This window comes from Mus pahari, chromosome 7 (genome assembly GCF_900095145.1).
Source record: "Mus pahari chromosome 7, PAHARI_EIJ_v1.1, whole genome shotgun sequence".
In the NCBI taxonomy this organism is placed as follows: Eukaryota; Metazoa; Chordata; class Mammalia; order Rodentia; family Muridae; genus Mus; species Mus pahari.
Genome location: NC_034596.1, coordinates 31,822,827 through 31,848,099, shown reverse-complemented (window position 1 = coordinate 31,848,099; position 25,273 = coordinate 31,822,827). Strand labels below are relative to the sequence as shown.

The window sequence follows — 25,273 nt, the reverse complement described above, 5'->3', positions numbered from 1 at the left end:
GTGTTCTGAACTCTCTTCCTGATTCCCCATTAGTACTTAATGGTACTGATGTTTCTTTCAAAACTCCAGTGCCAACAGCCGGACAGCTGTGGCGTCCCAGTGTTCCCCTCTATGCTTGTCCTTACCAGTGCTCGGGCCTGTCTGAGTCAGGGCATCTGAAGATGGACTGCAAGCACATCTAAGGCGTGGCTGTGCTACCAATGCTACTTCTTATTCCCACAAGGGCTTTGGCACAAAACCATCCATGCAGACTTTCCTCTCCCGGGGGACCCTTCCTGGCCCCACGGACCGGCTTCCCTGGTTCCTATTGGCTTTCAACTGACCCAGCTTTAAAAGAAATTGTGCGCTATGCCCTGAAAAGGACTTTTCAGAGTATATTCCAAACAGGCTCTGACCATCCCACTCATCAGGTTCCCAACATCTTTCCTTCTTCTCAAGTCAGGTCTCTCCGTCCTTGTACCTGACAAGGTGGTTGTTCTGAACTGCACAACTGGGCCTTGGCATCACTTTAGCAGCTGGACTTGTTTGGCTCAGAACAAGGAGAACTGCAGAAACCAGTTGAAGCCCTGTCCCGCGGCATCGCCCCCCCTCCCGTACCCCCCCCCTCCCGCGGGATGCAACTCCAAGCACGGCTCCTCCCCAGCAAGCCCCTCCTCCAACTTGTGGTCCAGGGCTGCTGGTGGGAGCCAACAAATTCTTGTGGCCATTGGAGCACAATGATTGACAGGTGGAATGGAAGGGCAGGTTAGGAAAGGACTCGAGAGAGAATGAGTTCTGCAAGTGCTAAAATTCAAGAGCTTCCACCGGTGCCAACCTGGAACCGGAACCCGGAACCAGAACCGTCAGTTTGCAACCTCTGTTCTCAGGGCTGGAGCAAAATGGCGGTGCATTAGCAGCATCAGGAGCAAGGGGAGTAACCCCAAATGTGGAAGAATGTATAAGACATGACAAATAATAATAATAATTAATAATAATAATAATAATAATAATATAAAAAACAGAGAAAACACTGTTTTCTGTAAATCTTAAATTCAGGTTCTTTTGTCTTTTTTTAACTAAAAATCATGGAAGAAGAAGAAGAAGAAGAAGAAGAAGAAGAAGAAGAAGAAGAAGAAGAAGAAGAAGAAGAAGAAGAAGAAGAAGAAGAAGAGGAAGAGGAAGANGAAGAAGAAGAAGAAGAAGAAGAAGAAGAAGAAGAAGAAGAGGAAGAGGAAGAGGAAGAGGAAGAGGAAGAGGAAGAGGAAGAGGAAGGAGGAGGGCCAGAGCCACAGGCAGTATCCATGAAACACTCTCCTCCACAGGCCAGCGCCACCCTCCCTTCTCCAGACTTAGTCTCCTGGAGCGGGTGACAAGCAGACTGGTTTGAAGCAGCTTCACAGTCTTGTTAGGGAAGAGTCCTTATCCTTCCCATTCTGCTTGTGTTCTTCTAGGAAAGAAAAGAAAAAGTTGTCTCATTCAGGATGACCCACAAGAATTCAGGAGGGAACCCTGGTTTTCTTGTATGTCACAGAAAGGAAAAGACCCCAGTCCCTGTACCTGGCTAATGGCATAGTTTGAAACCAAGGTGATACTCTAGGGAGATATGTTAGTCACCATAGCTCCAAAGCTGTTGGGGGGGGGGACAAGGGGACAGTGCAGTGGGGAATCATGGGACCTCTCCTGGATAGAGGGCTGGGACATCTGCATGTTCTTTTTGTATCTTCATTTTTAATGGGCTCGGGGTTGTTTTTTCTATGTAACATAAATGACATCGTGAGTTATGTAATGGAAGCATATAGCTCTTGGTTACACAGAGGGTCTTTGGAGATTTGGGGTGCACGTAACTAATCTTCTCAGAGTGATTCTCTTCACCTATCAGCTGTCCCTCACAGAGTTGCTACGGAGCTCTACAGACCGTGATGTCTGTGAAGGGCAAGCACAGGGTCTGCAGACAGAGGTTCTCGAGTAAGTAGTACTTACTGTCATGACATACTTAATACAGTCAACTGTCATTAGCACGTGAGTCCCTGTCTGGAGCAATGGGTACAAGCGGTGTGTTGTTAAAGGTGTGTTGTTCTCCAGGCATTCACAGAAACCTCTAGAACATCAGCAGAGGTGGCAGGTGGATGCATGCCTCTCTCCTGGACTAGCAAAATATCTGGCTGCAGCTGCTTAGTCACATAAAGTGACTCAGGACCCTAAGGGCCCTCCAACCTCTGGGGATGGCAAAACAGTTCCACCCTTCATCTTTGCTCAAACTCTGAGCCAAGATTTATGGGAAAATCCCCAAAGGGCAAAAAATACCAGCATGCTGCTATTCAGTGTTTTCAAACCTAGAACACAGACTGTATGTCTGAGGCAACACACCAACTTGCTGTTTGTATTTTCTATTCCACCTACGAGGCATAACTAACTGTCTCCCCAGACATGCACACATACTCCTTTTGGACAAAGTCACCAATCTCTGCGCTTTCCCCCTGATTATTCCTCCTATCCCTCAAGTTGATCAAAACCACCGAGTGTTCCCACGCTGAAAGCACACACTGAATGGGAGGTCCAGTCCAGCAGGGTTCTTGGAGAACATAGTGGCTGACATGCACCCATGAGCAATGCCCTTCTGCTATTTTGTTTCACATTCATGACGCCTTTAGGAGGTAGTATTGATGTGCGGCTAACACACCAAAACCGGACACCTGGAGAATAAATCTGCAGACACCACAGAGCTGGTAATAACAATCATTGTAGCTAACGCTTGACTTTAGTATGTGCTCGTTTTCAGAGATTTTTACATGCATAAACTAATTTAATTCTCATATAGGTCATAGGACCTTAGGGATTATCCTGACCCCCACTTAATAGAGGAAATAATAGAAGCATAGATGCAATGGAAGAGATTCAAACTGTTCAAGGACCCAACTAGAAGCTCTATGTTTGGAAGCCAGGTTATCCTCTCAGATGGAGGTAAGATGTGAATTAGGGTCTGATGCCAGTGCACATTCTTACTGGCCTGACGTAAGCTTTGCATGGTTTCCTCCACCCCTAGAAACTTACCTGTCGGCTGTGTCCTGGGCTGGATATACTTGAAGGACTGGATTGTGACAAAGCTAGGCTGCTATTTTTTCCAACCTGAAAGACACCAGGAACCCCCCATTCAGACACTTGGAGGCAACTTGGGAGGGGCCCCTCTGACGTCATATGTTGTCAGGGCACAAGAGTAGACCAGAACCACATGCCTTACTCTCCCAGTTCCTCAGAATGGAGACTTCTAACTGACATGGCAGGAGAAGGGACAACAGCTTATGGGGGCTTTGAACATGCCCCTCTCAGAGATAAAACAGTGATGGGAGCTCTTAACTTTCCTCTTCAGATGTGCACACTGCAGGAGGGAGAGCAGAGCAGGCCGCTCCCCACTGCAAGGGCCCACAAGCTCAGGCACCTCTGACCAGAGTGCAAGCCCACTCTGTTTCTAACCCTGGTTCCTTGGGTGTGCTGCAGAGAAAGAACCAGGTCTGTCTGCTTAGGAGATCCCCCAATTCAGCCTCTTATTCATCCAAAAACCAGTGATCTTTCTGGGCTGCCTTTGTATGTGTAGGACAGGGGGAGGGGGTACTTTTCCCTGCCTGGCAGGGTCCCTGGGGTGGCAAGCCTGGGGACATATGTAGCCTCTCTGTACAACTGTCCTTGGCCCCTGGTTGGGTGGGCTCTGGGGGGAGTTGACGACAGTCCCATGATCCCAGCTCTTCTGCAAAGGCAGTTCTTGCCCCCCAGCTTTGAAACAGCTCTTCTACTCTCCCCATCCCCCCATGTTGCACATAGGCACATACCTGTGGTTCATAGTCCTGCTCTGTGTCCAATTAAATACCTTAGTGGGAATTTTTGGCTTTTTATTTCCCAGATACAATAAGAAGAAACTGCAACTTGTCTGCAAGGCACACAGCTTCATTTTGGATTTTGTTTTAGAGACAAGATCTTAAGGAACTCCTGGCTGGCCTAAAATTCACTAGGTAGCTGAGGTTGACCTTGAACTCCTGATTCTCCTACCTCCAACGTCCCAGTACTGGGACTGATTACATGTGGACCACAGATACCTGGCTCTCATCTTAGACTTCTTGAGCTTTCTTCTCTGCCTTGTAACAGAAGTGACAACCGATACCAAAGGCCTTTTCCTTTCCTAATACTTGAAAATGTCCAGTGGTGAGTCTAGCCAAAGCTGTTTCTCAGAGGCCTGGTGACAAGTATTGATCTATCACCATGTTGGGGGGTTGGGTGCTACCTGGCCTGCAGGCAGTTAGTTGTCAAGGCTCTCCTGATGCACATTCTCTGGGGGAGGTTTTTATGGTCTCTCTCCTGTTAGTTTTGCTGACTCATCACCCTGACTAAGCATTTCAGATTATCTGGGAGCCAACAGGCACTGCAGACTTGACAGGGCCAAGAGCCTGGGTTGAAGTCCCAGCCTCATTATTCACTTGCAGTGTGATTATGGGAACCGGTAACCTTCCTATGCCTTGTTTGGGTCATGTATACAATGGGTTAAGAACAGGATAGGCATTGAGTTCCTGGCTCTGAAGCGTTTGGGGCCAGGGACCATCAGTTACATCCAGTCCACTGCTAGAACTTGATCTAAAACAAGGTAAGCGGTCTGACTTTGCTACACCAGGGGAGGTCTGCAGGCCAGTGGAGTGGCCCTGCCTAGCAACCTGTTGGAAACACAGACGACTTGATCTTACTGCCTGCTCACCTGCAAGCTGCCTCTCACCTGAGATCTCTGGGTGTATTGTGGGCACACATTCCAGTATACAAAAGCTGCGTGTGCCTCCTTCTGAGTCTGCAGAGGCTACTGGCCAGCCTTTGGGTCGGCTCTGGAGGGGGCTGGCTGGCTATGACTTTGGAGGACCAGTGTCTCACTTTGGCCAAGACTGCAAGCCATCTGGTCCTCGCTCATGTGGGTGGGTGCCTGTGAATGCCCCTCGGGAGGTGCTCTTCTTAGGGTTTTGCTAAGTGTCCTATATGCTGACACAAAACATTAAAGCAGTGGTTCTCAGCATACGGGGCACACGATCCCTTTGGGGGGCGAGGTCAAACAACCCTTTCACAGGAGATGCATAACAGACACCCTGTATATCTGGTGGTTACACTTTGATTCATATAGCAAAATTCCAGTTGCGAAGTAGCAACATAAAGTAATTTTATGGATGGGGCCACCACAACATGAGGAACTGTAATAAAAGGTCACAGTATTAGGAAGGTTGGGAGCTGCTTCATTAAACCGTCTTTTAATAACCATCTCCTATATCTCCAAGGTCCCTATCCCTAAATGGGCTAGCCTTGGGGTCTGGTGTTAGCTGCATGGCGGTACACCTGGACTACCCTTGCTGCATGGGGGTAAACCTGGGCTACCCTTGCTGCATGGCGGTAAACCTGGGCTACCTTTGCTGCCTGGCGGTAAACCTGGGCTACCCTTGCTGCCTGGCGGTAAACCTGGGCTACCCTTGCTGTATGGGGGTAAACCTGGGCTTCCCTTGCTGCATGGGGGTAAACCTGGGCTACCCTTGCTGCATGGCGGTAAGCCTGGGCTACCCTTGCTGCATGGCGGTAAACCTGGGCTACCCTTGCTGCCTGGTGGTAAACCTGGGCTACCCTTGCTTCCAGAAGAACAGCTCTCAAAGCCCTCTGCTCAGAGCAGGCTGAGAAAACTAAGGCCCTGACCTCCAGCACTGAGCCCCCATCTGCTAGGCCTAGAGTTATAGACGGCTGTCATCAGTAGCCCTCTCAGTCGGAGGAGATAGCCTGGATTGGGAACTGGATTAAAGTCCAAGGAAAGAGACAGCTATTCCTGGGCCATTCACACCTCCCGACTTCCCTACAGTTCGCACTTTTGTGGGTAACCTGGCACTGGGTGGGTACTCCTTTGCCACTGGGTGCGAGGTGCAAGTTTTGCTTCAGGAGGGGACAAGCTATATCATCACATATAAAAAAGAGAGGGCAGCTTGATGGGGTGGGGACAATCACCCAGGGGGTGGGGGGCCGGATGCTCAGGCTGCCAGTCCAGGTGGCACCAGGCATCACTTCACCAACCTGGGCTTCAGGCTCACCCTGAGGGGATTCCAACAGATCAGATCAAACTGCTTAGCAACAAAACTCTTTAATGAAGTAGGCCTCGTATAAAACCTCAAGATAGGAAACAGACAAAAGGAATGGGGGAACTCAGAGAGTCTATGTGCCTCGGTTTACCCAGCTGTTAAGTGACGGCCATTTTTTTTTTTTAACCCCCTGTGCTGGGTTTGTTGTGAGGACTCAAGGAAGTGATTACTGTAAAGTGCTTAGCACAGGGACTAGCAAAGCCCTACCAAGAACTCTCGGAGCCTATGGGGAACCCGGCAAAAGGAGCCGTGCGTGTGTTACCAGTCTGAGCCACCTGGCCAAGCAAGGGCGCTGCCCAGCTCCCCCTGCCCCCCAGAGCCGGTGAAGGCAGTGCCAGGAGCTCCCTTACCTGCCGAGAGGAGGTGCTGTTAACGGGATCGGGCACCGGTGCAAGAAGGCTGGGTGGGTTCTTTTTGTGAACGCTATTCATACCAGGCATTTTAGTGATCTTACAGGCTTTGCTACTAGGACTTGAATTCTTACGCTTTTTTCCTTCTGATTTGTCAAAGGAGAGGGGCAGAGAAGACACGGCGTTGTGTGAGGCCAGAGAGAGGTCCCCTGCATGGAGTGCAAGGGAGGGCACGGAGAGGGGACAGGAGCCACTGCTGCCACCCACAGCGCCCACCTGTCTCACTATGTCCATGGGGCCGCTGGGCAGTGAGGTCCGTCCTGAGGGCTCCAGCTTGGCACTGAGTGGGCTCACCCCGTTATTTGAGTTGTGCACAGACAGACTGTTATAGGGAGGGGCTGCCTGATAGGAGTTCAAAGTGGAACTGGCATTCAGAATGCAGTTCTTTTTGTGGGGCCCTGACAATGGAGACGAGAGGGAAGCCTGCAAGGATAAGGAGGAGGCGGAAGTGGAGGACTGCGGCTTCCTCTTTTTGTTACTTGGAGATTCGTCGCTACGAGCGGACAGGTCTTTCACTTTTGAGGATTTGCTGGTTTTGGTTTTGGATGGCTTGTGGGATGGGGAAGGAATGACAGCTGGTATCGGGGACACGGCAGATGGGGCCTTGAAGGTTGAGTCCATGATGCTGAGGGTTGCAGCCACATGGGGGAAAGCTGTGGTGTGGGACATGAGGACGCGTGGGTCCGGCGATGCCACAAAAGCTGCGTCTGAGAGCATGGCTGATGTCATTATGTAAGAAGAGGTGAGTCTCGAGCTGATGGGAGCTGAAGGAAGATACACAGCACTGGGGTTGCTGAAAGGCTGCAAAACGGATGCTGGAACGGGGGTGGTGATGTGGGCTGCTGGCGAGGGCATGGGGCTATCTGCCGCAGGAGGGATCTTCCTAAACACGAGAGAAGAGCCAGAGAGAAACAGTGAGACATCGGGTTGGCATCGCCTGGGAGGCCGGGTGAGCTTTGATCGGCAGGGCAACAGAGGACACCCAGCAGGACCAGACTATGGAAAATGAAGCCTTGAAGGATGATGAACTGAAGGATGGCCCTTCCCTACGCTGCCCACTAAAGCAACGTCAGCATCTATCTGAACACTTTCAGAGTCTGTTCTCCACACTTAGCTACCGGAGACTGGCTCGTTGGGGTTCATGAGTAGAAGGCATATGCTGTCAAGACTAGAACTATCCTGAGCAGTCTCCCCCCCCCCCCGCCTCGTACGCCTTTGGCAGCGATAAAAGTTGATGAGGAGAAAAGGCCTGGACCACCTGGCCACAGCCTTCTGCCTACTTCGACCTCTTTCATTCCCGTTTCCGCCATACTGCTTTTGCCTGGACCCATTTTGGAAAAGGCCTTTTCCCCACTCGTCAGCATCCCCTGGTCATTGGTACCCAATGCCCCTGGCTACTCCGGAGAGAGAGCTGCTTCCATTTTAGCTCTTGGCAACTGGATCGTGGTATCCATGGAAAGTCAGGAGCTGGGAAAATGATACCACCAAGTTGCCCATACTTAGGGTAACTTGTATTTTTTCCCCCTTCTCTTTCTCAATCTACTTTGGGGGGGGGGAGGTTGGCATGAGACTGCCCTTCTGCAAGTCTCTCTGTTCCTGGGCTGGGAAAAGGTGAGTGCCCTGCACGATTGTGTATCCAGAGGGGACAATGAGGGACAGGATATGAGCAGAACAACAACGCGGGACCAGGGAAGAGATGGGAAAGCCACTGTTTTCTTGTTCAGCTTTCTTAAAACTGGCATCGGGGTCCAGGTGGCGCTGCCTGAGGGGAAAGTCCTTGGCGATTACCAACATCAGGTGAGACTCCTTAGGCTTCGGCACACTTGTAATTTTAGACAGAGCCTCACCACATTGCCCCAGTCGGTCTTGAACTTGTGGTCTTCCTGCCTCAGCCTTCTGAGTGTGGGATTATAGGCATGTGAAAACACCTAGCCATGAGACCCTTTTGACTTGGGTAGGAAATGACTCCCATTTCCATCTTACAGCTTAGACCCAAGCTGCTGTTACCCCTGGGACCTGGAATGGCAGAAGGAGGGGAGCCCAGGGTCTGGTACAGCAGTCCTGGGATCACATGCCGCTCCCGATTTTATAAGAAAGAAGTGACCTTAGGAGCAAGGGAATGCTTTCAAGATTGTTCTTATGTTTTGTATCGCTCTCTGCTCCTCCCCTTTCTCGGATGCAGCACCAGGAGGCAAGCTAGAGGCACAGGGAAGGGCGGGGCTTGCGCTGCCCCTTCTCCTCTGCCTGCCACTTCCATGCTGATTGGGGCCCGGCTGATTGGGGAAACCCTCTCCTTAGCGTTCCCTTCTGAAGATCACTTGTCTGCCGCTTGTAGGAGAGCCTGTGGCTTCCATGTCTAGGGCGGAACCCTGCGGCATCCTTGAGGACAGAGGCACAGTGTCTTTGAAACTGTTAGACCAAGGAGATCAAATACAAGAGAAGAGTGTTGCCAACCCCACGGCAGCCACGATGGCATCTGAGAATCTCCCTCCTCTCAAGCCCCGTGGTACATCAAAGCTCCTGTCGGCCCTATCAACAAGATGCTGCACAGATACTTTTGGCCATGGATGAATGAGCGCATGAAGAGATGGATGAATGGAGAAGTGGATGGGAAAGCAGGTGATCTCGGCAGCAACACAACTGTATCGTCAGGGACTGAGCATGCTGGGCGGGGCTTCCCACGGGGGGGGGGCGCGAACCACGGAGGTCTGCACACATCCTCACCACTGTCTGGCCCTGCATACGGCTCTCCTGACAGGGCAAGGGCACACTCTGGAAGGCACTAGCAACTCTTGCTGTCGTTCTTACCCGACGGTGGCACGGCAGGTGCCCCCCCACCCCGCCCCCGCCCCAGTCTCATGTTCTTACCATCTAAATAGACACAGTGGTAGAGGTCTGACCATGTCTCGTAAGAAAGGGTAATTTACAAGGACCAGGCAGTTAACTTACTTAAGGGGATGGGGCTTCAGTTGGGGACCTTGAGTGAGATACAGCTTACTGTCCCGGTTTATATTTTTCTCATTCAACGGTATAAATACTTCAAATTGTGCAGACAGGCAGATTTGAAGTCCTACATCTTACTTGGCCCCTGCCCAAGACTGGAATGGCTGGTGCTTCTGGTTCACTTTCTAGACCTATCTTTCCTCTCCTCTTTAACCCTCAGTGGTAAAGGAGAAGTGGGAGGAAGAGCTGTCCCTGCGAGCCTTCCCCCCCCCCCCCACGCTAAACAGTTTCGATGTTTCCTCGGTGCCCAAGGGCAGCAGTTTTCATCTTTGCTGGGCTGCCTGGCTTAGGCTCTGCGCATGGCCTACAGGGAGTCCCCATATAAAAGCCCAGAGATGTGATCAAATTCCTGACAGCTCCCATCCTCCCATGCCAGCTGCGTGGAGATCCAGATGCTGACCTGGCTGAAAGAGAATACTGTGTTGGCGTCTCCTGATGCAGAGTTAAATGCTTGTTAAAGAAAAAAGAGTCTTGGCCGTTCCTTTTCTTCCTAATGTCTTCCACGCCCCCATCGGCTGCCATCCCTCCAGGTTCGGGCCCTTCAGGGCCTGAAGTTTGGGCAGCGAGGTTGAGAGGGCAGCGGGGTGCTACGCTCTCCAGAGTTGACACCCAGGCAGCCCCAATGTTGCTCAGTGACAGCAGATTGGTTAGGCAAGTCCTGAACAGAGGGGAGGGACCTGACGCCCTGTGGCTCGGGCTTCTGTGCCTGAGGAGGAAAGGAATATGGAGCTTGAGCTGACAGAGCACCAGCGAGTGAAATACAGATCAACACATTCCTTCCACGTGCCAGGGACGAACACTTCTATAACACAGGCGATCAGAGAGCGGGAGAACCACCAGGGTTGGCTGCCATGTTTGGAAGTTAAGGCAGAGAGGCCTAGGCCACCAAATAACCAAGAAATATGTAATCCCTAAGCAGGGCTTCGTAAGATTCTAAATGCAATACAACCAGAAATTAATGATGCCTCAGAGACCAGCAGGGCAGGCACTCACACAGGAGGACCCTTTCCTAGTTAATATACCAGCATCTGTCCTGAGTCCCCTGTGAGTGCTCATCAGAAACAGTGGAGACTCAGGTCTATGTGTGCAAAGGGGCTAAGATGACAGAGCCGCCTGGGGAGAGGGGCAGGCTGTGGGTTCTGTTTCCTGTTTCTCAGGATGCCCTGCAGCCTCTCCCGGGCCTCACTGGGCAGGCTGAGGATCTCAACTGTTACTGAGACCCAGCCTGACGTGATCCCTCCTTTTACTGGGGTACGCACACTCCAGGTCCCTTAGGAGGAGTGTGGGGGTGGGGGGACATTCAGAGGTTGGCAAAATGGCCAAAAGGTAGTGTCGGATGTGTCACGATTGAGAGGGTCCAGGTCTAAACTTCCTTCCCAAGAACATTCTGGGTTTCTTCCCTTTCCGTAAGTCCCCTATAGAATGTAAGTGCATTGGGAAGTGTGGGAGAATAAACAATGGATCCTAAGCTGGACTTTAGAGGAGAGAGAGAAGGAGAGGTGAGGAGAGGGCCCTAGGGAGATGGGGCGGGCCAAAGATGAACTCAACCGACTTCACAACATTGCTCAGAATCTGCCCTACATAGATTTTAATGAGGACAGCAACCAGCTAAAAATTTGTGTGTAATCATTATGTAAGTTTTTACCATTGTTCCTGAACCATTAACACCACAAACAGAAGCACATTCTTAACATCTTTAGACAATAGTGATTTTTAAAAAAAAAAAGCCCTATAATCCTATAGAATAAACTGGATTTTACCTTAAGATCCTTCTCATTTGGTTTAGAAGATTACCAACACAACAACCATCTCCCAAGAAAACAAAGCAAACAGCCCATTATAGGTGTTTCCTAAATGCTATTAACCGGAGCTGACATTTTAGAGTCAATCAGGAACCCTGGCTTCGGGCTCATTTTGGTCAATGGCAAGCCAAGGGCTGGGGCTTGTCTACAGGGTTTAGGCAATAGTGAGGCAGCTCTCCTCTTAGATTGCAAAGAAACCGTCGCTCACTTACTTCCACATCTGCGAATTCAAGTGTTTTTCTACCATGGAGTTCAGTGCGAAGCGAAATCGATCCCATCTTCTATCAAACACATAGTATCCTCGTCCCATGAGGCGACTCCCGAATGAGCAGAACTATGGGGGGGGGGGAGGAAACATTTTAATTTTGATTACAGGTTAATAAGCTACACAGAGAAAAATAACATTTGCATAAAAACACACAGGGGTACCATTTTACTCAAAAGAAAAGCAGCAACTGGTACCGAGGCCAAAAATATCTCCGTGCTGTTGTAGTTTGAGTTCTGGGTTCCCAGCGGCAGTTCACATTTAAGCTGGTGATTGTGCATTTGGTGGCATGGAGGGCCTCGCTCTTTACCTCTGGGATGGAGCCAATGGTTTAGGTTCATCACACCTCCCATTATCTCTTGGAACTTGGGCTTCCCTGCTTCCATTCTAGGGATGAAAAGGCTGGTTCTCCCCACCTTGATGCCATAGAACTTCCTCCAGGTGAACTGGCAGTCCATGTCAGTCCCAATGGCATCTGCGCGCCTTTTCTTTTTTAAAGATACATATCTGTGTGAGAGCATGAGGTTCCTCAGACTGGAGCTACAGACAGTTGGGAGCTGCCACGTAGGCGTTGGGAATTGAATCTGGGTCCTCTGGGAGAACGGCCAGTGTTCTTAATTGTTGGCATCTCTCCAACCCCTAAACACTTTTTTGTTTGTTTGTTTGATTGATTGTGTTTTGTTTTGTTTTGTTTTGTCTTCCAGAGACAGGGTCTCACTATGTAGCTTTGGTCATCCTGGAACTCACTATGACAACCAAACTGGCCTTGAACTCATAAAGATCTACCAGCCTCTGCCACATCTGCACGCCACATCTGCTCTGCACGCCACATCTGCTCTCACAAGATGCCCGGAAATACGTCACAACTCTGAGCTCTTACCTAATCCTCTCTGCCTGCTGTTTCCCTCTTTAGCCACAATGATTGTATTCTTTGATGCTGTGATGGTTTGTATATGTTTGACCCAGGGCATGGCACCATTAGGGGGGTGTGGCCTTGCGTGTCACTGTGGGCATGGGCTTTAAGATCCTTCTCCTAGCTGCCTGGGAGCCAGTCTTCTCCTGGCAGCCTTCAGATGAAGTTGTAGCACTCTCAGCTCCTCCTGCACCACGCCTGCCTGGAAGCTGTCATGCTCCCACCTTGATGATAATGGACCGAACCTGTGAACCTGTGAGTCAGCCCCAATTAAATGTTGTCCTTATAACAGTTACCTTGGTCATGGTGTCTGTTCCCAGCAGTAAAACCCTCACTAAGACGGATGCCCGACTTATAATTCTCACTGCTAATGGCCTCATCTGACTGCTTCTCCCACGGTGAATTCTGATGACACATCTACTATACATCGTCTGAAATCGGTTGCCTGTCTCTTCTTCCTCCTTCTCTCCTCTAAAACTTCCAGCCCCACCTTTTCCTTCCACGGCCTAACCACAGGCTCTAGCCTTTATTTCACCAGGTAACACTGGGAGAAGGTTCACATGGAATCACCTGAGTACATGATCCACAACTTTTTTCGGGGGAAGAGCCCCTCTTCAGGAAGCAGAATTAGCATCAAAATACAAACCGCACCAGGGCAGTCCACAACAGAAACCACTTAGACTCATCACATATACACAATTACGTATGTGATGGCTATCAATGTTTAAAAGTATAAGAATCGTAGCGATCAGGAACTTTAAAAGGGGGATTAGGCTTTAGGGAGCTGAGGCAGGAGAATTATGAGTTCAAAGCCACATAATGAACATATTTAGAAAAAAACAAAAACAAAAAGACACACCACATTTTTAAAAAAGTGAATTAAAAAGTTACACAGAGATGTTTAAAATAAACCACTTGATTTAAAACTTACAGCGGAAACATTCAGGCATGTAATAAACACGGGTTGTCATGTGGGGCAACTGGAGGCCAGCAGACAGAAACTGCAAGAAGTGACCTCCGAGAAGGTGACATTTGGTGGGTCTGGAGCTCAGGAAAGTCTGCAAATGACTCTATAATTTAAATGGCACTTTTCCCACCCCCCTGAGCCTCCAGCAGCTTCCTGGCTGTAAGCCCAGGCTCAGTGCTGGATTGGCACCCATTCCACAAAGGCATCCTGGAGGAGCCTGTGGAACCATCCGCAGGAGGACCTGCAGGCTCGACCCTTTGTTCTTCGTTAAAACCCTGCTACCCACAAACTCTGATACCACAAATTACTACAGCACGTTCTCACTGACCAAGGAGGAAAACATACATGTAACTCTTCAGCACACTGGTCTCCACCTCTCTGTGGGAGCTGATCCTGGTGTCACTATCACTGCCTTTATCATCCATCCCAACTGCTAAGGACACACTGAGCGAGGGTTTATTACAAATGTGTGTGTGTGTGTGTGTGTGTGTGTGTGTGTGTGTGTGTGTGTATGATTTAATGTGTCAGTTGATCAAGGATAAAACAAAGAAACAAACTCATGATTTTTCCATTTTGATCCCCCCAAACATTCAGGGCCTATAATGCCCTGTGAGTGTGGCTAATCTCCTATAGCAGCTTGTCCTGTGGACAGACTTCTTGATGCTTTCCAAATGCTGGCCTTTTGGGAGAAGCCTGTATCTCTTTCAGCCTTGGGAGCTGGAGGCCCCTTTGGTTTTGACTACCAGCATATCTAATACCACTTGGGTTTGATAGCCAGGGAAGCTGGCACTGGGTGCCTTGGGCAGAGCTGCTGATGCTCGCTGTGGCAGACCCTGCTGCCGAGGTCCTCTGCGGTGTCCTGCTTTACTTGGCCCTGGCTTCTCTTTGCTAACACAGCCGCACTTTTGTCTTGATATTGTGTGTGCAGCAGTCACAGGGAAGACCTTGGGATGATGCACAGCCGAGTCACCACATTCACTCCCTTTTCTTTCTGCCACCTGCCAGTGTAGCGGTAGACATGTCGCAGCAGCGCTGTATTACATCCATGGAGACATCTGCTGGGGTTTCATGGGAAGCTCCTCCTTCGGAAATGAAGAGAATGTATCATCTTGGAAGACCTTCTTTTTGTGCGTCCCCCTTCTTCTCTGTTTAGAATGGCACCAGGTGCCAATATGACCCAGGAGCTGTAGTCAATGTATTAAAATGTGAACAGCAAAGATGTGTGTGGATGTAGTAGAGACTGGACCAAGGCTGCAAGTGCACCTGCCCTAGACTTCTTGCCATGAAAGATAATGAAATGTTCCTGGGTGAGTATGGAGACACTGGGTTCTCTACAACTGCAGACAAAAATCACTGCAGCTGGTCCCTCACTACTCCAGCACTGGCAAAGTCGCAGGTTACCGGTGAAGTCACGGGTCACCGTCATCTCTAGAAATGGGAAGTGGCACACGGGTGGAGGAGGAAGGACCAACTTTGTCTTCCAGCAGCTCACTTGCGAAGCTTCTGAGATCTAGAGTCAGTCAGAGCTCATCCTGGAGGCTCAGGCTGACACCAGAACAAGCCACCATGAGGGCCATATAACCAGGGGCACAGCACTGGGCTCTGTAACTGTCACACCAGCCGCTTCCTCTCTCAGAGGACGATAAGGCAAATGTGAGCAGGCTTCCAACTGATGCCTTCATTCCCCCTTATGATGTCAATGACCATCTCAACTGTTAAAGTCGTTGTCTCAAACTCTCCTCACTGAGGAACAGTCACGGTGATGTGAAACACCGTCCCTACCGCTGGCTCTGTTGCCACATGGTCACACTAACAACAGTCAGGCATAGAGCCACAGGAGAATGACAAACCTGCCTTGCTGCTAGGACAGCATCTGGGGGGGGGGGGTGCATCTGCCTAACCCTGGACCAGAGGCTGTTTTCAGATGTGCAAAGTCAGAAAGTTGGTTCCCAAGAGCACTTATATAGACACCATTTCTCAAGCATTCTTAAGGGACCACATATAGCCGGTGGGGAACCCCTTCGTTTTATTTCATGATGTTCAAGGACATCTCATATGCCATTTCACCTTTGGGAAAGCCTTCTGATGAGGCTATACTCTAGAGCCCTTTCCTTAGGAATACAAGCCTCTGGGACCATCACCAGGGGGCCTTGGAAGCAACAGGGGACACAGCATGGGAGGGACAGAGGAAGCCTACCGCAAGAGGTCTGGGATGGTGTGTGGAGAACTGACAGTCTAACTTCTCGGACTCGTCGGCTCCGTCCATCTCCCCTTCATCACTGGACAGTCGGCTGGCAAGGTCGCCTCCAGCTGGGGGTAGAGGGGGCTCTGGAGTGTAGCCACTGTGGTTTGAAGATGTACTGCTGCTTATGCTGTTTGCGGATGATGGTCTAAGGGCGAGACGGGGAGAACACAGAGAACAAGTTGTTCTTGAGGAAATCAGATCCACCCATTTCATGCCGCCCAAAAGCAGCCCTGCCACGATGTCAGGAAGGGCGAGCCAATGGCAACGTTCTAAAGGGAAACATTAAACTGCAGGGGCGATAGCTCTCCTCGGGGACCCACTGCTGTTAGCAGTACAGTGCTCTCTGGCTTGCTGCCTCTGGAGGATGACGCAAGCCCAAGGAAGAACCCCTAGTGTGAGCAGGGGGATTGTGACACATGAACTTATGCAGAGTCTAGTGACTGTCTTCTGAGAGTTCATCTACAAACACTCACCCAAGATCAAGTGTTACCAACATTTTAGTTTATGTCCTTTCAGACTTTCCTTAGTGTACATACATGAATTAAAAAATTAAGAGTATTTGAGATGGGATCTCATGTATCTCAGGTCTTGAACTCACTAAGTACACAAGGATGACCTAGAACTTCTGAGTCTCTTGTCTTTACCTCCTGAGTATCTGGGGTCGTAGGTGTGCGACACCATGCCCAGTGGATGCAGTGCTGGGGGTCAAAGTCGGGGGGCTTTGAACACATTACACAAGCACTCTACCAACCCAGTCACACTCTCCTCCCAGCCATTGAAACCAATTTTTATTAAATTATTGTTTTACGTGTCGGGAATCTTGTCTGCATGTTTATCTGTTCATCACTTGTATGCCTGGATGCCTGAGGGGCCAAAACAGAAAAAACTGGATCCTGATCTTACAGATGGTTGTAAGCTGCCATGTGAGTGCTAGGAATTGGACGTGAACCCAACTGTAAACATTGGTTTCTAAATTTTCTAAAAGGCTCTTGGGTAAGTAGTTCAGCCATCATGGCAAACCCTCCTGGTCCTGCAGGATAAAGGTAACCTGGATTTTGTTCATTACATCTTGGTTATACAGGAAAATCCCTTTTTCTTTGTTTTGTTTTGTTTTACGAGACAGGGTCTCCATCCCTGGTTGGCCTAGAATTCTCTATGTAGACCAAGCTGGCTTCAAACACACAGAGATCTGCCTGCCTATGCTTCAGATTGCCTGGATTAAAGACATGCAGCACCTAGCCCGGCAAAATGCAAAACATGCAGCATAGGCTGGGCTTGAACTCATGATCTTACTTGCCTGCGCCTCTTCAGCAAATCCCACTGGCAGGTCCACAACAAGCAGCTATTTTCCCTTTTGCAAGAAGTCTTTACAAGTGAAAAGTCAGGGTCTATATAAGTCAAAGGACACTAACAAGAATACACTACAAATAAAATTGTAACACACTAATAGAACAACCGTTAAAACTAGGTTAGGTAAGTATTATTCATCAATATATCACTGCTTTCCAGCATGTAGGGGAATTTCCATAACAAACACTGAAAACAGAAACAAAAAGAGAGCTAACAGTATCCATATGTGTAAGAAAGAGATGGAAGACGTCCTGTTTTTCTTGCTTTCATTTTCCCCCTGTTTTACAGATATACATTACAGTAACGGGGTCTCATGTAGCCCAGGCTGGCCTTGAATTTGCTGTGTCATGGAGAATGACCACAATTCTTCTCGTGCTACCTCCCAAGTGACAAGAGGCCAGGCCTGGGCCACCAAATGCTGCTAATCTATGTACATCTTAGTTAATCAAGTTAGTTAAAAAGTTAACATATCCACCATCTCTTAGAGTTATATTTCTACCACCTACTAGGAGTTGAACGTGGGGCTTTATGCCAGCTAGAGAAGTGTTCCACCACTAGCTGGAACTCTTTTCTAGTTTTATTTTGGGATGGAGTCTTATCAAGTTACTCAGGCTGGCCTTGAGCTCACTCTTGAGCACAGTTGCCCTCTTTTTTTTGGGTGGGGGGAGGGGGGGTTACAGTGACCATTAGATCTGTAACAGCCGTATAAGTTAGAGTTGCCATTGGGCATTGCGCCCCCATAACCCACTCTGGACCTGGACCTGGACCTGCCCTGGCTCCTGTCATTCCTCCACCTCTTAGTTGGTCACAATACTCTAGTTTCTCTCTTCCTTCCCATGTGTTCCTTTCCCTCTCCCTCCCTTCCTTTCTACTTATTTACAGAAGGTGGGGAGCTTACCCTAAGGTCTTGCTATGTAGCTCAGGCTGGTCTCACAATACCCCTGCCTCACTCTCCTGCTGCTGGAATTACAGGCCCAGGCTTCTATGCCCAGCTTCTGCCTTCTGTTTCTGAGTTCAACTTTGTAAAAGAGTCAACATAAAAGTGGAAACAGAGAGTATTTTTTTGGACTTGTTTTGGTTAACAGAACCCTCTCAAAGTTTATTCATGTTGCTGAAAATGGCTAGACTACCAGCTTTTGTGGCTGAATAATATTCCGTTATGTTATACGCAACAAACTTTTGTTTGGATTTGTCTTTATTTATTCTTTTAAAGACAGGGTCACATGTAGATCAGGATGGCCTCATACTCACTATGTAGCTGAGGGTGACCCCGAACTCCTATTTCTCCTGCCTCTACCTTCAATACCTTCCAAGTGCTGGGATGACAGGCAGGTACTGACAACCGCCCCCTACCTCCCACCCCCCACCTCCCACCCCCAACAATGGACCTTTCTCTTCACTATTTAGCCCAAGCTATCCCTGAAGTCAAAGCTTCCTGCCTCAGCCTTTCAAGTGCTGGAATTGTAGGTACGCAGATACACCTGACCCCAAATTTCTTTATGTATTCACTGATAAGCAGACACTGAGCTTGTGTTCATGTCTGTGCTGTAGTGGATAATTCTACAGTAAATACCAAACTGTAAAGACTGTCCCTGAAAGGAGCTATAGGACTCAAACTCAAGCATTAACCTCCTTCCCCGATTTCCACAACAAAGATACTTAAGGGATTTATTTTTTTTAAGGGGAAGAGAGTCACAGAAAAATGATGATAGCTACCCCGCACCCATGTATGCTCTTTTTAATTGTGCTTATTAATGATTAGCTTAGTATGATTGGCACACACACACACAGGGCAGGGCAGGAGGAACACAGGAAATTTCTGTCACATGTGTGTGATGGGTTGAGCAGGGTGAATATAGGAAATATCTGTCATTTCAATGGATTCTTCCTATCAGCCTAAAACTGTTTTAAAATATAAAGGATGTTTAAGAGAACCGGTGAAGAACATGCATAGAGAGTGGCCTCGGCTTCATCTGGACCGCGGAGCTGGATGCACTGTGATGGTTGTGGCCATCTTGCTGTTAGACTCAGAGGATGAAGCCCTAGGGACTACAAAGAGGGTAAAACTTTCAAACAAAATGCAAAGAGGGCCGCTGAGATGCACAGTGTTTGAAAGCACTTTCGGTGCTGACCTAGGATCAATATCCAGAAGTCATAGTCACATAAAGGTGGAAAGAGAGAATAGATTCCACAGGATTGTCCCCTGACTTCTACATAGGATTCACATATCCCCAACACACATGCACACACACACATACACACACACACACACACACACACACACACACACACACACGGGGGAGTGGGTAGCAGAGCAATGCCTGATCTCTGGGGACTAGCTCCCCTCAGCTGTGGACTCCTTGTCACATTTGCTAAGACTCCTCTTGACTGAAGTGTCATTAGTTCTGGGTTCTGCTATTCGCACCCGAGGAACCTGAACGGACACATGTGTGAACAGATTTCCACATAGCTTTAGAAGACAATGTGCCAACTAGTGGGAAAGGAGCTCACTTGCTCTGAGACGTCAGGAAGCCAGGTGCCTGACCTACTGAGAGCTGCAAACTATGGATAAGTCTACAGCAGGAGGATCAGGAGGGCAAGGCTAGCCTGGGCTACAAGAAAGACAGAAGGAAGAAAGAAAGGAGGGAGGAAGGGTGGGAAGGAGGGAGGGAGGGAGGGAGGGGGGGAGGAAGACAGCTAGTTAGTTAGAGATGCAAACCATGCATAGCTGAACAATAGCTGGCCTCCATACAGGTCATCTCCACAGCTCTACCATCTCACACCACCAAATAACAGCACGCCTGACCGGACACTGTGCCCATCTCAGTCAATCTTCTAGGGAGAAATGCAGGTTTTCTTGTCAGAGAAAATGAACTGGAGAGGTGTAGTAGACACAGGCTTCCAAGAAGGTCAGGGAGTAGATGTTGCACAGGTTGCAAACAGGGCCCAGGGATCGTCTTTAAGGGGGAATCCCAGGTCCCTAAGCGGCCCGTGAGATCAAGCAGCGTTCTTTTATGAGGAAACTGACCAGCTTCAAGGAATCTTCCAGACTTTGGGCCTTGTAACCAGATGCTCTTTTGGGTCTCCCCATGGAGACTTCCAGCCAACTTGCTGGAACCTATCTTCCAGCTATTCATGGTCAGCCATTACCTGGCATTTCTACAGCAGCCCCAGCATGAAGCTGACTGGCCAAGCACAGAAGACAGAGATGTGAATGGGAGAAACCTGGAATGAGCAAGAACCACGAGGGAAAGCAGAAAAGCTAAAGACCCAGCTTCAAGTCCACAAGAATGTCATTACACGGTTTGACGTGAGGCTCGGTGGTACCGCAGACACTTGCTTGGCATGTGAAAGGCCCTGGGTTTGGTCGCACAAACAATTCCCAAAACGGAGTGGTATCACTCCAGAGAAATTAATGTCTTGTAAAATAAACAATTGGATAAAAACTAATGAGATAAATCAGGCATTTTGGCACAGGCTCATAATCCCAGCTACCCAGGAGGCATAAGCAGGAGGGTTTTGAGTTTAAGGCCTATAGTGGTTTGAATAAGAATGGCTCCCATAGGTTCATATGCACGAATGCTTAGTCATCAGGCAGAGGCACTATTTGAAAGAATTAGAAGGATAAGGAGGAGGTGTGGCCTTGTTGGAATAGGTGTGGCCTTGTTGTCAGAAGTCTGTCACTGGGAGTGGACACTGAGGTTTCAAAAGTTCATGCCAGGCCCAGAATCTCTCTTGGCCTGCTGACAAGGATATAGCTCTCAGCTACTTCTCCAGCACCACACTTACATGCTCAATGACATGATGACAATGGACAAAAACTCTGGAACTGTAAATGAGCCCCAAATTAAATGCTTTCTTTTATGAGTTGCCTTGGACATGGTGTCTCTTCATAGCAATAGAATGAAGTGCCTAAAATAGACACACACACACACACACACACACAAACACACACACGCACATACACACCTTTTTTTCTTTTTTTTTAACTTTTTGGTTCTTTGAAACCAGGGCTCTCTACATAGCCCTGGCTGTTCTAGAACTCACTATGTAGACCAGGCTGGCTTCAAACTCACTGAGAACCTCATTCCTCTGCTTCCTGTGTTCTGGGATTAAAGGTGTGTGCTACCACACCTGATGAGACCCCCCACCTTCACTGAATAAAAGGCTGAAGGACAGCCTCAGTGATCACAAGTGTTTGCTGTGCCGTGGATCCTGTTCCCCTAACTGGGCAGCCTTGTCTAGCCTCAGTGGGAGAGGATGCGCCTAGTTCTGCAGTGACTTCATGTTCGAGGGGAGAGAAGGTGACACCTGGGGTGGGGTTTCCTTTTCTCAGAGGAGAAGGGGGGGGAATCTTTGTGAGGGGGCACTGGGAGGAGGTGGAATTGGGATGTAAAGTGAACAAATAAATAAATGATAGAAAGAAATATATTCATACACACACACACACACACACACAGAGAGAGAGAGAGAGAGAGAGAGAGAGAGAGAGAGAGAGAGAGAGAGAGAGAGAGAGAAAATGTTTGCTGTGCAAGCCTGCGCACTTGGGTACAGATCCAGCACTCCTGTAAAAGCTGGGTGTGGTCCTGTGCACATCTGCAACCTGAGCACCAGCAATGATGAAAACAGAATGATCACCAGGGATTACTGACTGCCAGTCCTGATGAAGAACGTGAGCTCCGGGTTCAGCAAGAGATCTGGAGCGCTCCTTCTCTCAAAGGAACAGAAAGTAATAGAGGAGGTCACTAAAGTACTGTCCTCCAAGTACACTCACACATGTACACAACACACACACACAACACACACACACACACACACAATCAAAATAAGTAAACTAAAGGGCAATCTTATACAAAGTAGAGCAAGAAATTTAAAGAAGAAAGTCAATTATAAGGTCAGAGAAATATGCCTAACATTCAACTAAGAAGAAGCCAAAGAAAGGAAAATACAAATACTGGGGAGAAATGTGTCTAAGATGCAACAGGAAACCATTCGATCGAGGAGAGGAGAGGAGAGAACAGGACAGGACAGGGTTTCTCGTATTGTTTAGATCTACCAAGTTTCTATCCACTTCAATAAAGAGAAAAGGAGCTACAACAAAAGAGATGTCTATTCCCTGTGGCATGATGGTACACTTGAAAGGCAGAGGCAAGAGAATCTCAAGTTCAAAGCCAGTCTGAGCTAACTAGTGAGACTCGGTTTCCAATATGTGAACATAATAAAAATTAAAAACCATTGGAGACATCCCTGAGAACTTTCAGAGCCCCATGCTTTGGAGGTAACAGCTTGTCCTTGTCCGGGAGTCGGAATGTTGGGTGTCACAGTAAAGCCTCCTCATGCTGACAGTCATGGGAAACTGTCTGCAAAATTCTGCAGGGAGATGATTTCCAATCCCGTTGTATGCCCACCGTGATCATCAATTCAGCATTAAGGTAGAATGAAAACGTGCTGGCTGGGTGAGGACTCTAAAACTGATTTCCCATGAATCTCTTCACAGGCAGCTACTGAAGGAACCACACCATCAAAGCCAAGAAGCAAGGCAGAGAAGGGAACGTCAGGGCGGGAGCCAGGGGAAACAGGCACAGGGAAATGCACCCCACGGGCGGGGCTGCTGCTGCTGCTGCTGGTGGTTTTTCAGGCACTATTTGATTTTTGAACTGTGAACTCATATAACTTTGATAAAAATGAAGTTTAATTAAAGAACAGATGGTTGAAACACTCCATAGTAAGTCCTAGTTGCCAGATAAAAGAAGGGAGGAGGTGCAAGGAGGAAGTTCCTAGGAAGGATCGTTGAGTAAGACCCTGAATTGGTAGAACTAGCTCTGAACACAGAGAGGAGGCGGTCTGTGGATGTATGTCGTATAAATGCCTCCTTTCCTTTGTTTCTGTTTTGAGATAGGGCCTCTCTACAGACTCCCTGGAAATTACTATTTACGGACCAGGCTGGCTCCTGCCTCTGCCTCTTGACTGCTGGGATGAAAGGCATGCATCACCATACCCAGCTAAGAATTATAATTTTGAGACCTAAACTAAATAGTGAATTTGAGGCTGACCCAGGCTCTCTATATAGCAAGATCTGGTCTTTTCCCCCATCAAAACAAAAATAAACAAACACATGAAGCTGGAGAGATGGCTCTGCAATTAATAGCACTTGTTCTATCAGAGGACCTGAATTCAGTTCCTAGGACCCACGTTGGACAGATCACAATTCACACACACACACACACACACACACACACACACACACACACACAAACACACACACACACCATGAAATTTAAAAAAAAAAACAAATCATAAACAACAAATAAACAGAAAAGGTAATGAGGTCAGCTGCATCTGTCTGTTGACTTCAAAGTCTGCAGACCTAGAAGGCACATACGCAGAAGTCAGGGACAGCAAGACCACGTAAAGTGACAAGAAGATTCTTCCAATGAACTCCACACACATCCCTGTCTTCAGTCAGCAATTTAGGACTGTCTGCCTAGGATGTCTCCACATCACCCCTTGCAGTGTAAGAGCCATTGGGATTAGCCAGTTTACACTTTGGTCCAGATGTGTGAGGTCTATAATCCAGGGTAACACTCACATTTTATTGTCATGGCTTCTCCAGCCTTTCTCTCCTTCCCACTAGGAGCTACGGTGTGACCTGTCATAACCCAGACGGACTCTTTGCTCTCCTCTCCTTTTCAATTGAGTTTAGATGCATTTGACTGGGATAGGACCCATAATCCTTAGTCTCTTTGGGGGCAAGAAATGTGTTCTTTTAGAGGACAAAGAAATGGGAGTCAATGGCTGTGTGTTATAATTTGAATGCAGACTGTCTCCCAAAGGCTCATACCCTGCAAGTTTGGTTCCCAGGGTGGTGTTTTTGAAGTAGTGGAACCTTCAGGTTGTAGTACAAGGGAGATAACTAGGTTTTGAGGGCACCAACTTTCATATACAAGAGGAAGCCTGGCCTCTCTCTGGTCTCGTTCCCTTGCTTATACATGATGTGGTGGTTTGAATATGCTTGGCCCATGGGAAGTGGCACTATTAGGAGATGTGGACTTGTTGGAATAGGTGTGGCCCTGTTGGAGGAAGTGTGTTACTGTGCAGGTGGGCTCAAGAAAGGACACTGCGTGAGCTACAGCAGCTGCAATTAGAGCTACTACTTGATTTACTTTTCAGTAGTCAACTGTCATTCTCCACGATCCAACTGTCTTCTGCACTGGCCAGAAAGACTTAAAGGGAGATGTGGTGGAAACCACGCCCCTGCATCTTTCAGGTCCTTGAAGGGGGCACTAATTTCTGCAATCCCTCCAGGGATACAAGACTGCTTTTGATTCACTACTTTCTTTGGCAGAAGTAACTCTAAAGCCTTCCATTTAGCTTTTCCAACCATAATAGACCCTATTTCTGGCACCAACTTCTGTTTTCGTTGAGGTTTGATTGCTGTAAAGAGACTCCGTGACCAAGGCAACTCTTATAGAGGGAAACATTTAATTGGGGCTGGCTTAAAGTCTCAGAGGTTTGGTCCATTATCATCATGGTGGAAAACATGGCATCGTGCAAGCAGACTTGGACCTAGAGAAGCCAAGAGTTCTACATTCTTAAAATCCACAGGCAGACAAAAGGAGACTGTCTTCCATGGGAAGCCCGGAGGGGGACTCTCTTCTGTAATGCACTAAGAAACCTCAAAGCCCGCCTACACGGAGACACACTTCCTCCAACAAGGCCACACCTCCTAATGGCATCGTTTCCCGTGGGCCAAGCATATTCAGACCAACACACATGTGTTCTCTCTGCAGACAGCACTGTGTGCCGCTCCACTATGTATAACACAGCCAGACAGATGCTATGAGAGGCTGATGCTGTGGAGCTTGGGCTTCCTACTCACTAGAATTGTGAGCCTGATAAAGCTCTTTTCTTCACTCCTTGCCCAGTGTCAGATACATTTTGATAGCAAAACAAAATGACCATGGTTAGGGGCATTTGCTTATGTGCATCCCATGTGTGCCTGTTGCTCTTAGGGGCCAGAGAGAGAAACATACAGTCTGGAACTGGAGTTATAGGTCTTGAGCTGCCATCTGGGTGCTGAAAACTGAACCAGGGCCCTCTTCAAGAGCAGTTAGCACTGGGTGTGGTAGCATCTGCCCTTAACCCCAGCATCTGGGAAGGAAATCTCAGTGAGTTCAAGGCCAGCCTGATCTACACAGT

General features: G+C 48.5%; 1 protein-coding gene across 9 annotated transcripts in view; it reads right to left on the bottom strand.

Moving 5' to 3' along the window:
* Window positions 1-1,221: 1,221 nt before the first annotated feature.
* Window positions 1,222-25,273, bottom strand: part of Atxn7l1 (ataxin 7 like 1) — a 221,338-nt gene continuing 197,286 nt past the window's right edge. For 4 of the 9 annotated variants that reach the window (XM_029540529.1, XM_029540535.1, XM_029540534.1 and 1 more), the window contains 4 exons: window positions 15,677-15,869; window positions 11,547-11,668; window positions 9,933-10,238; window positions 6,106-7,412 (listed from right to left, as the gene is read on the bottom strand). In XM_029540529.1, the coding sequence (XP_029396389.1) occupies window positions 6,323-7,412; window positions 9,933-10,238; window positions 11,547-11,668; window positions 15,677-15,869 (1,711 nt within the window). In that variant the 3' untranslated portion in view covers window positions 6,106-6,322. Of the gene's footprint in view, window positions 1,427-3,030; window positions 3,106-6,105; window positions 7,413-9,932; window positions 10,239-11,546; window positions 11,669-15,676; window positions 15,870-25,273 lie in introns of those variants that run through there. The other 5 variants (XM_029540532.1, XM_021201790.2, XM_029540531.1 and 2 more) reach the window with 3 other exon arrangements.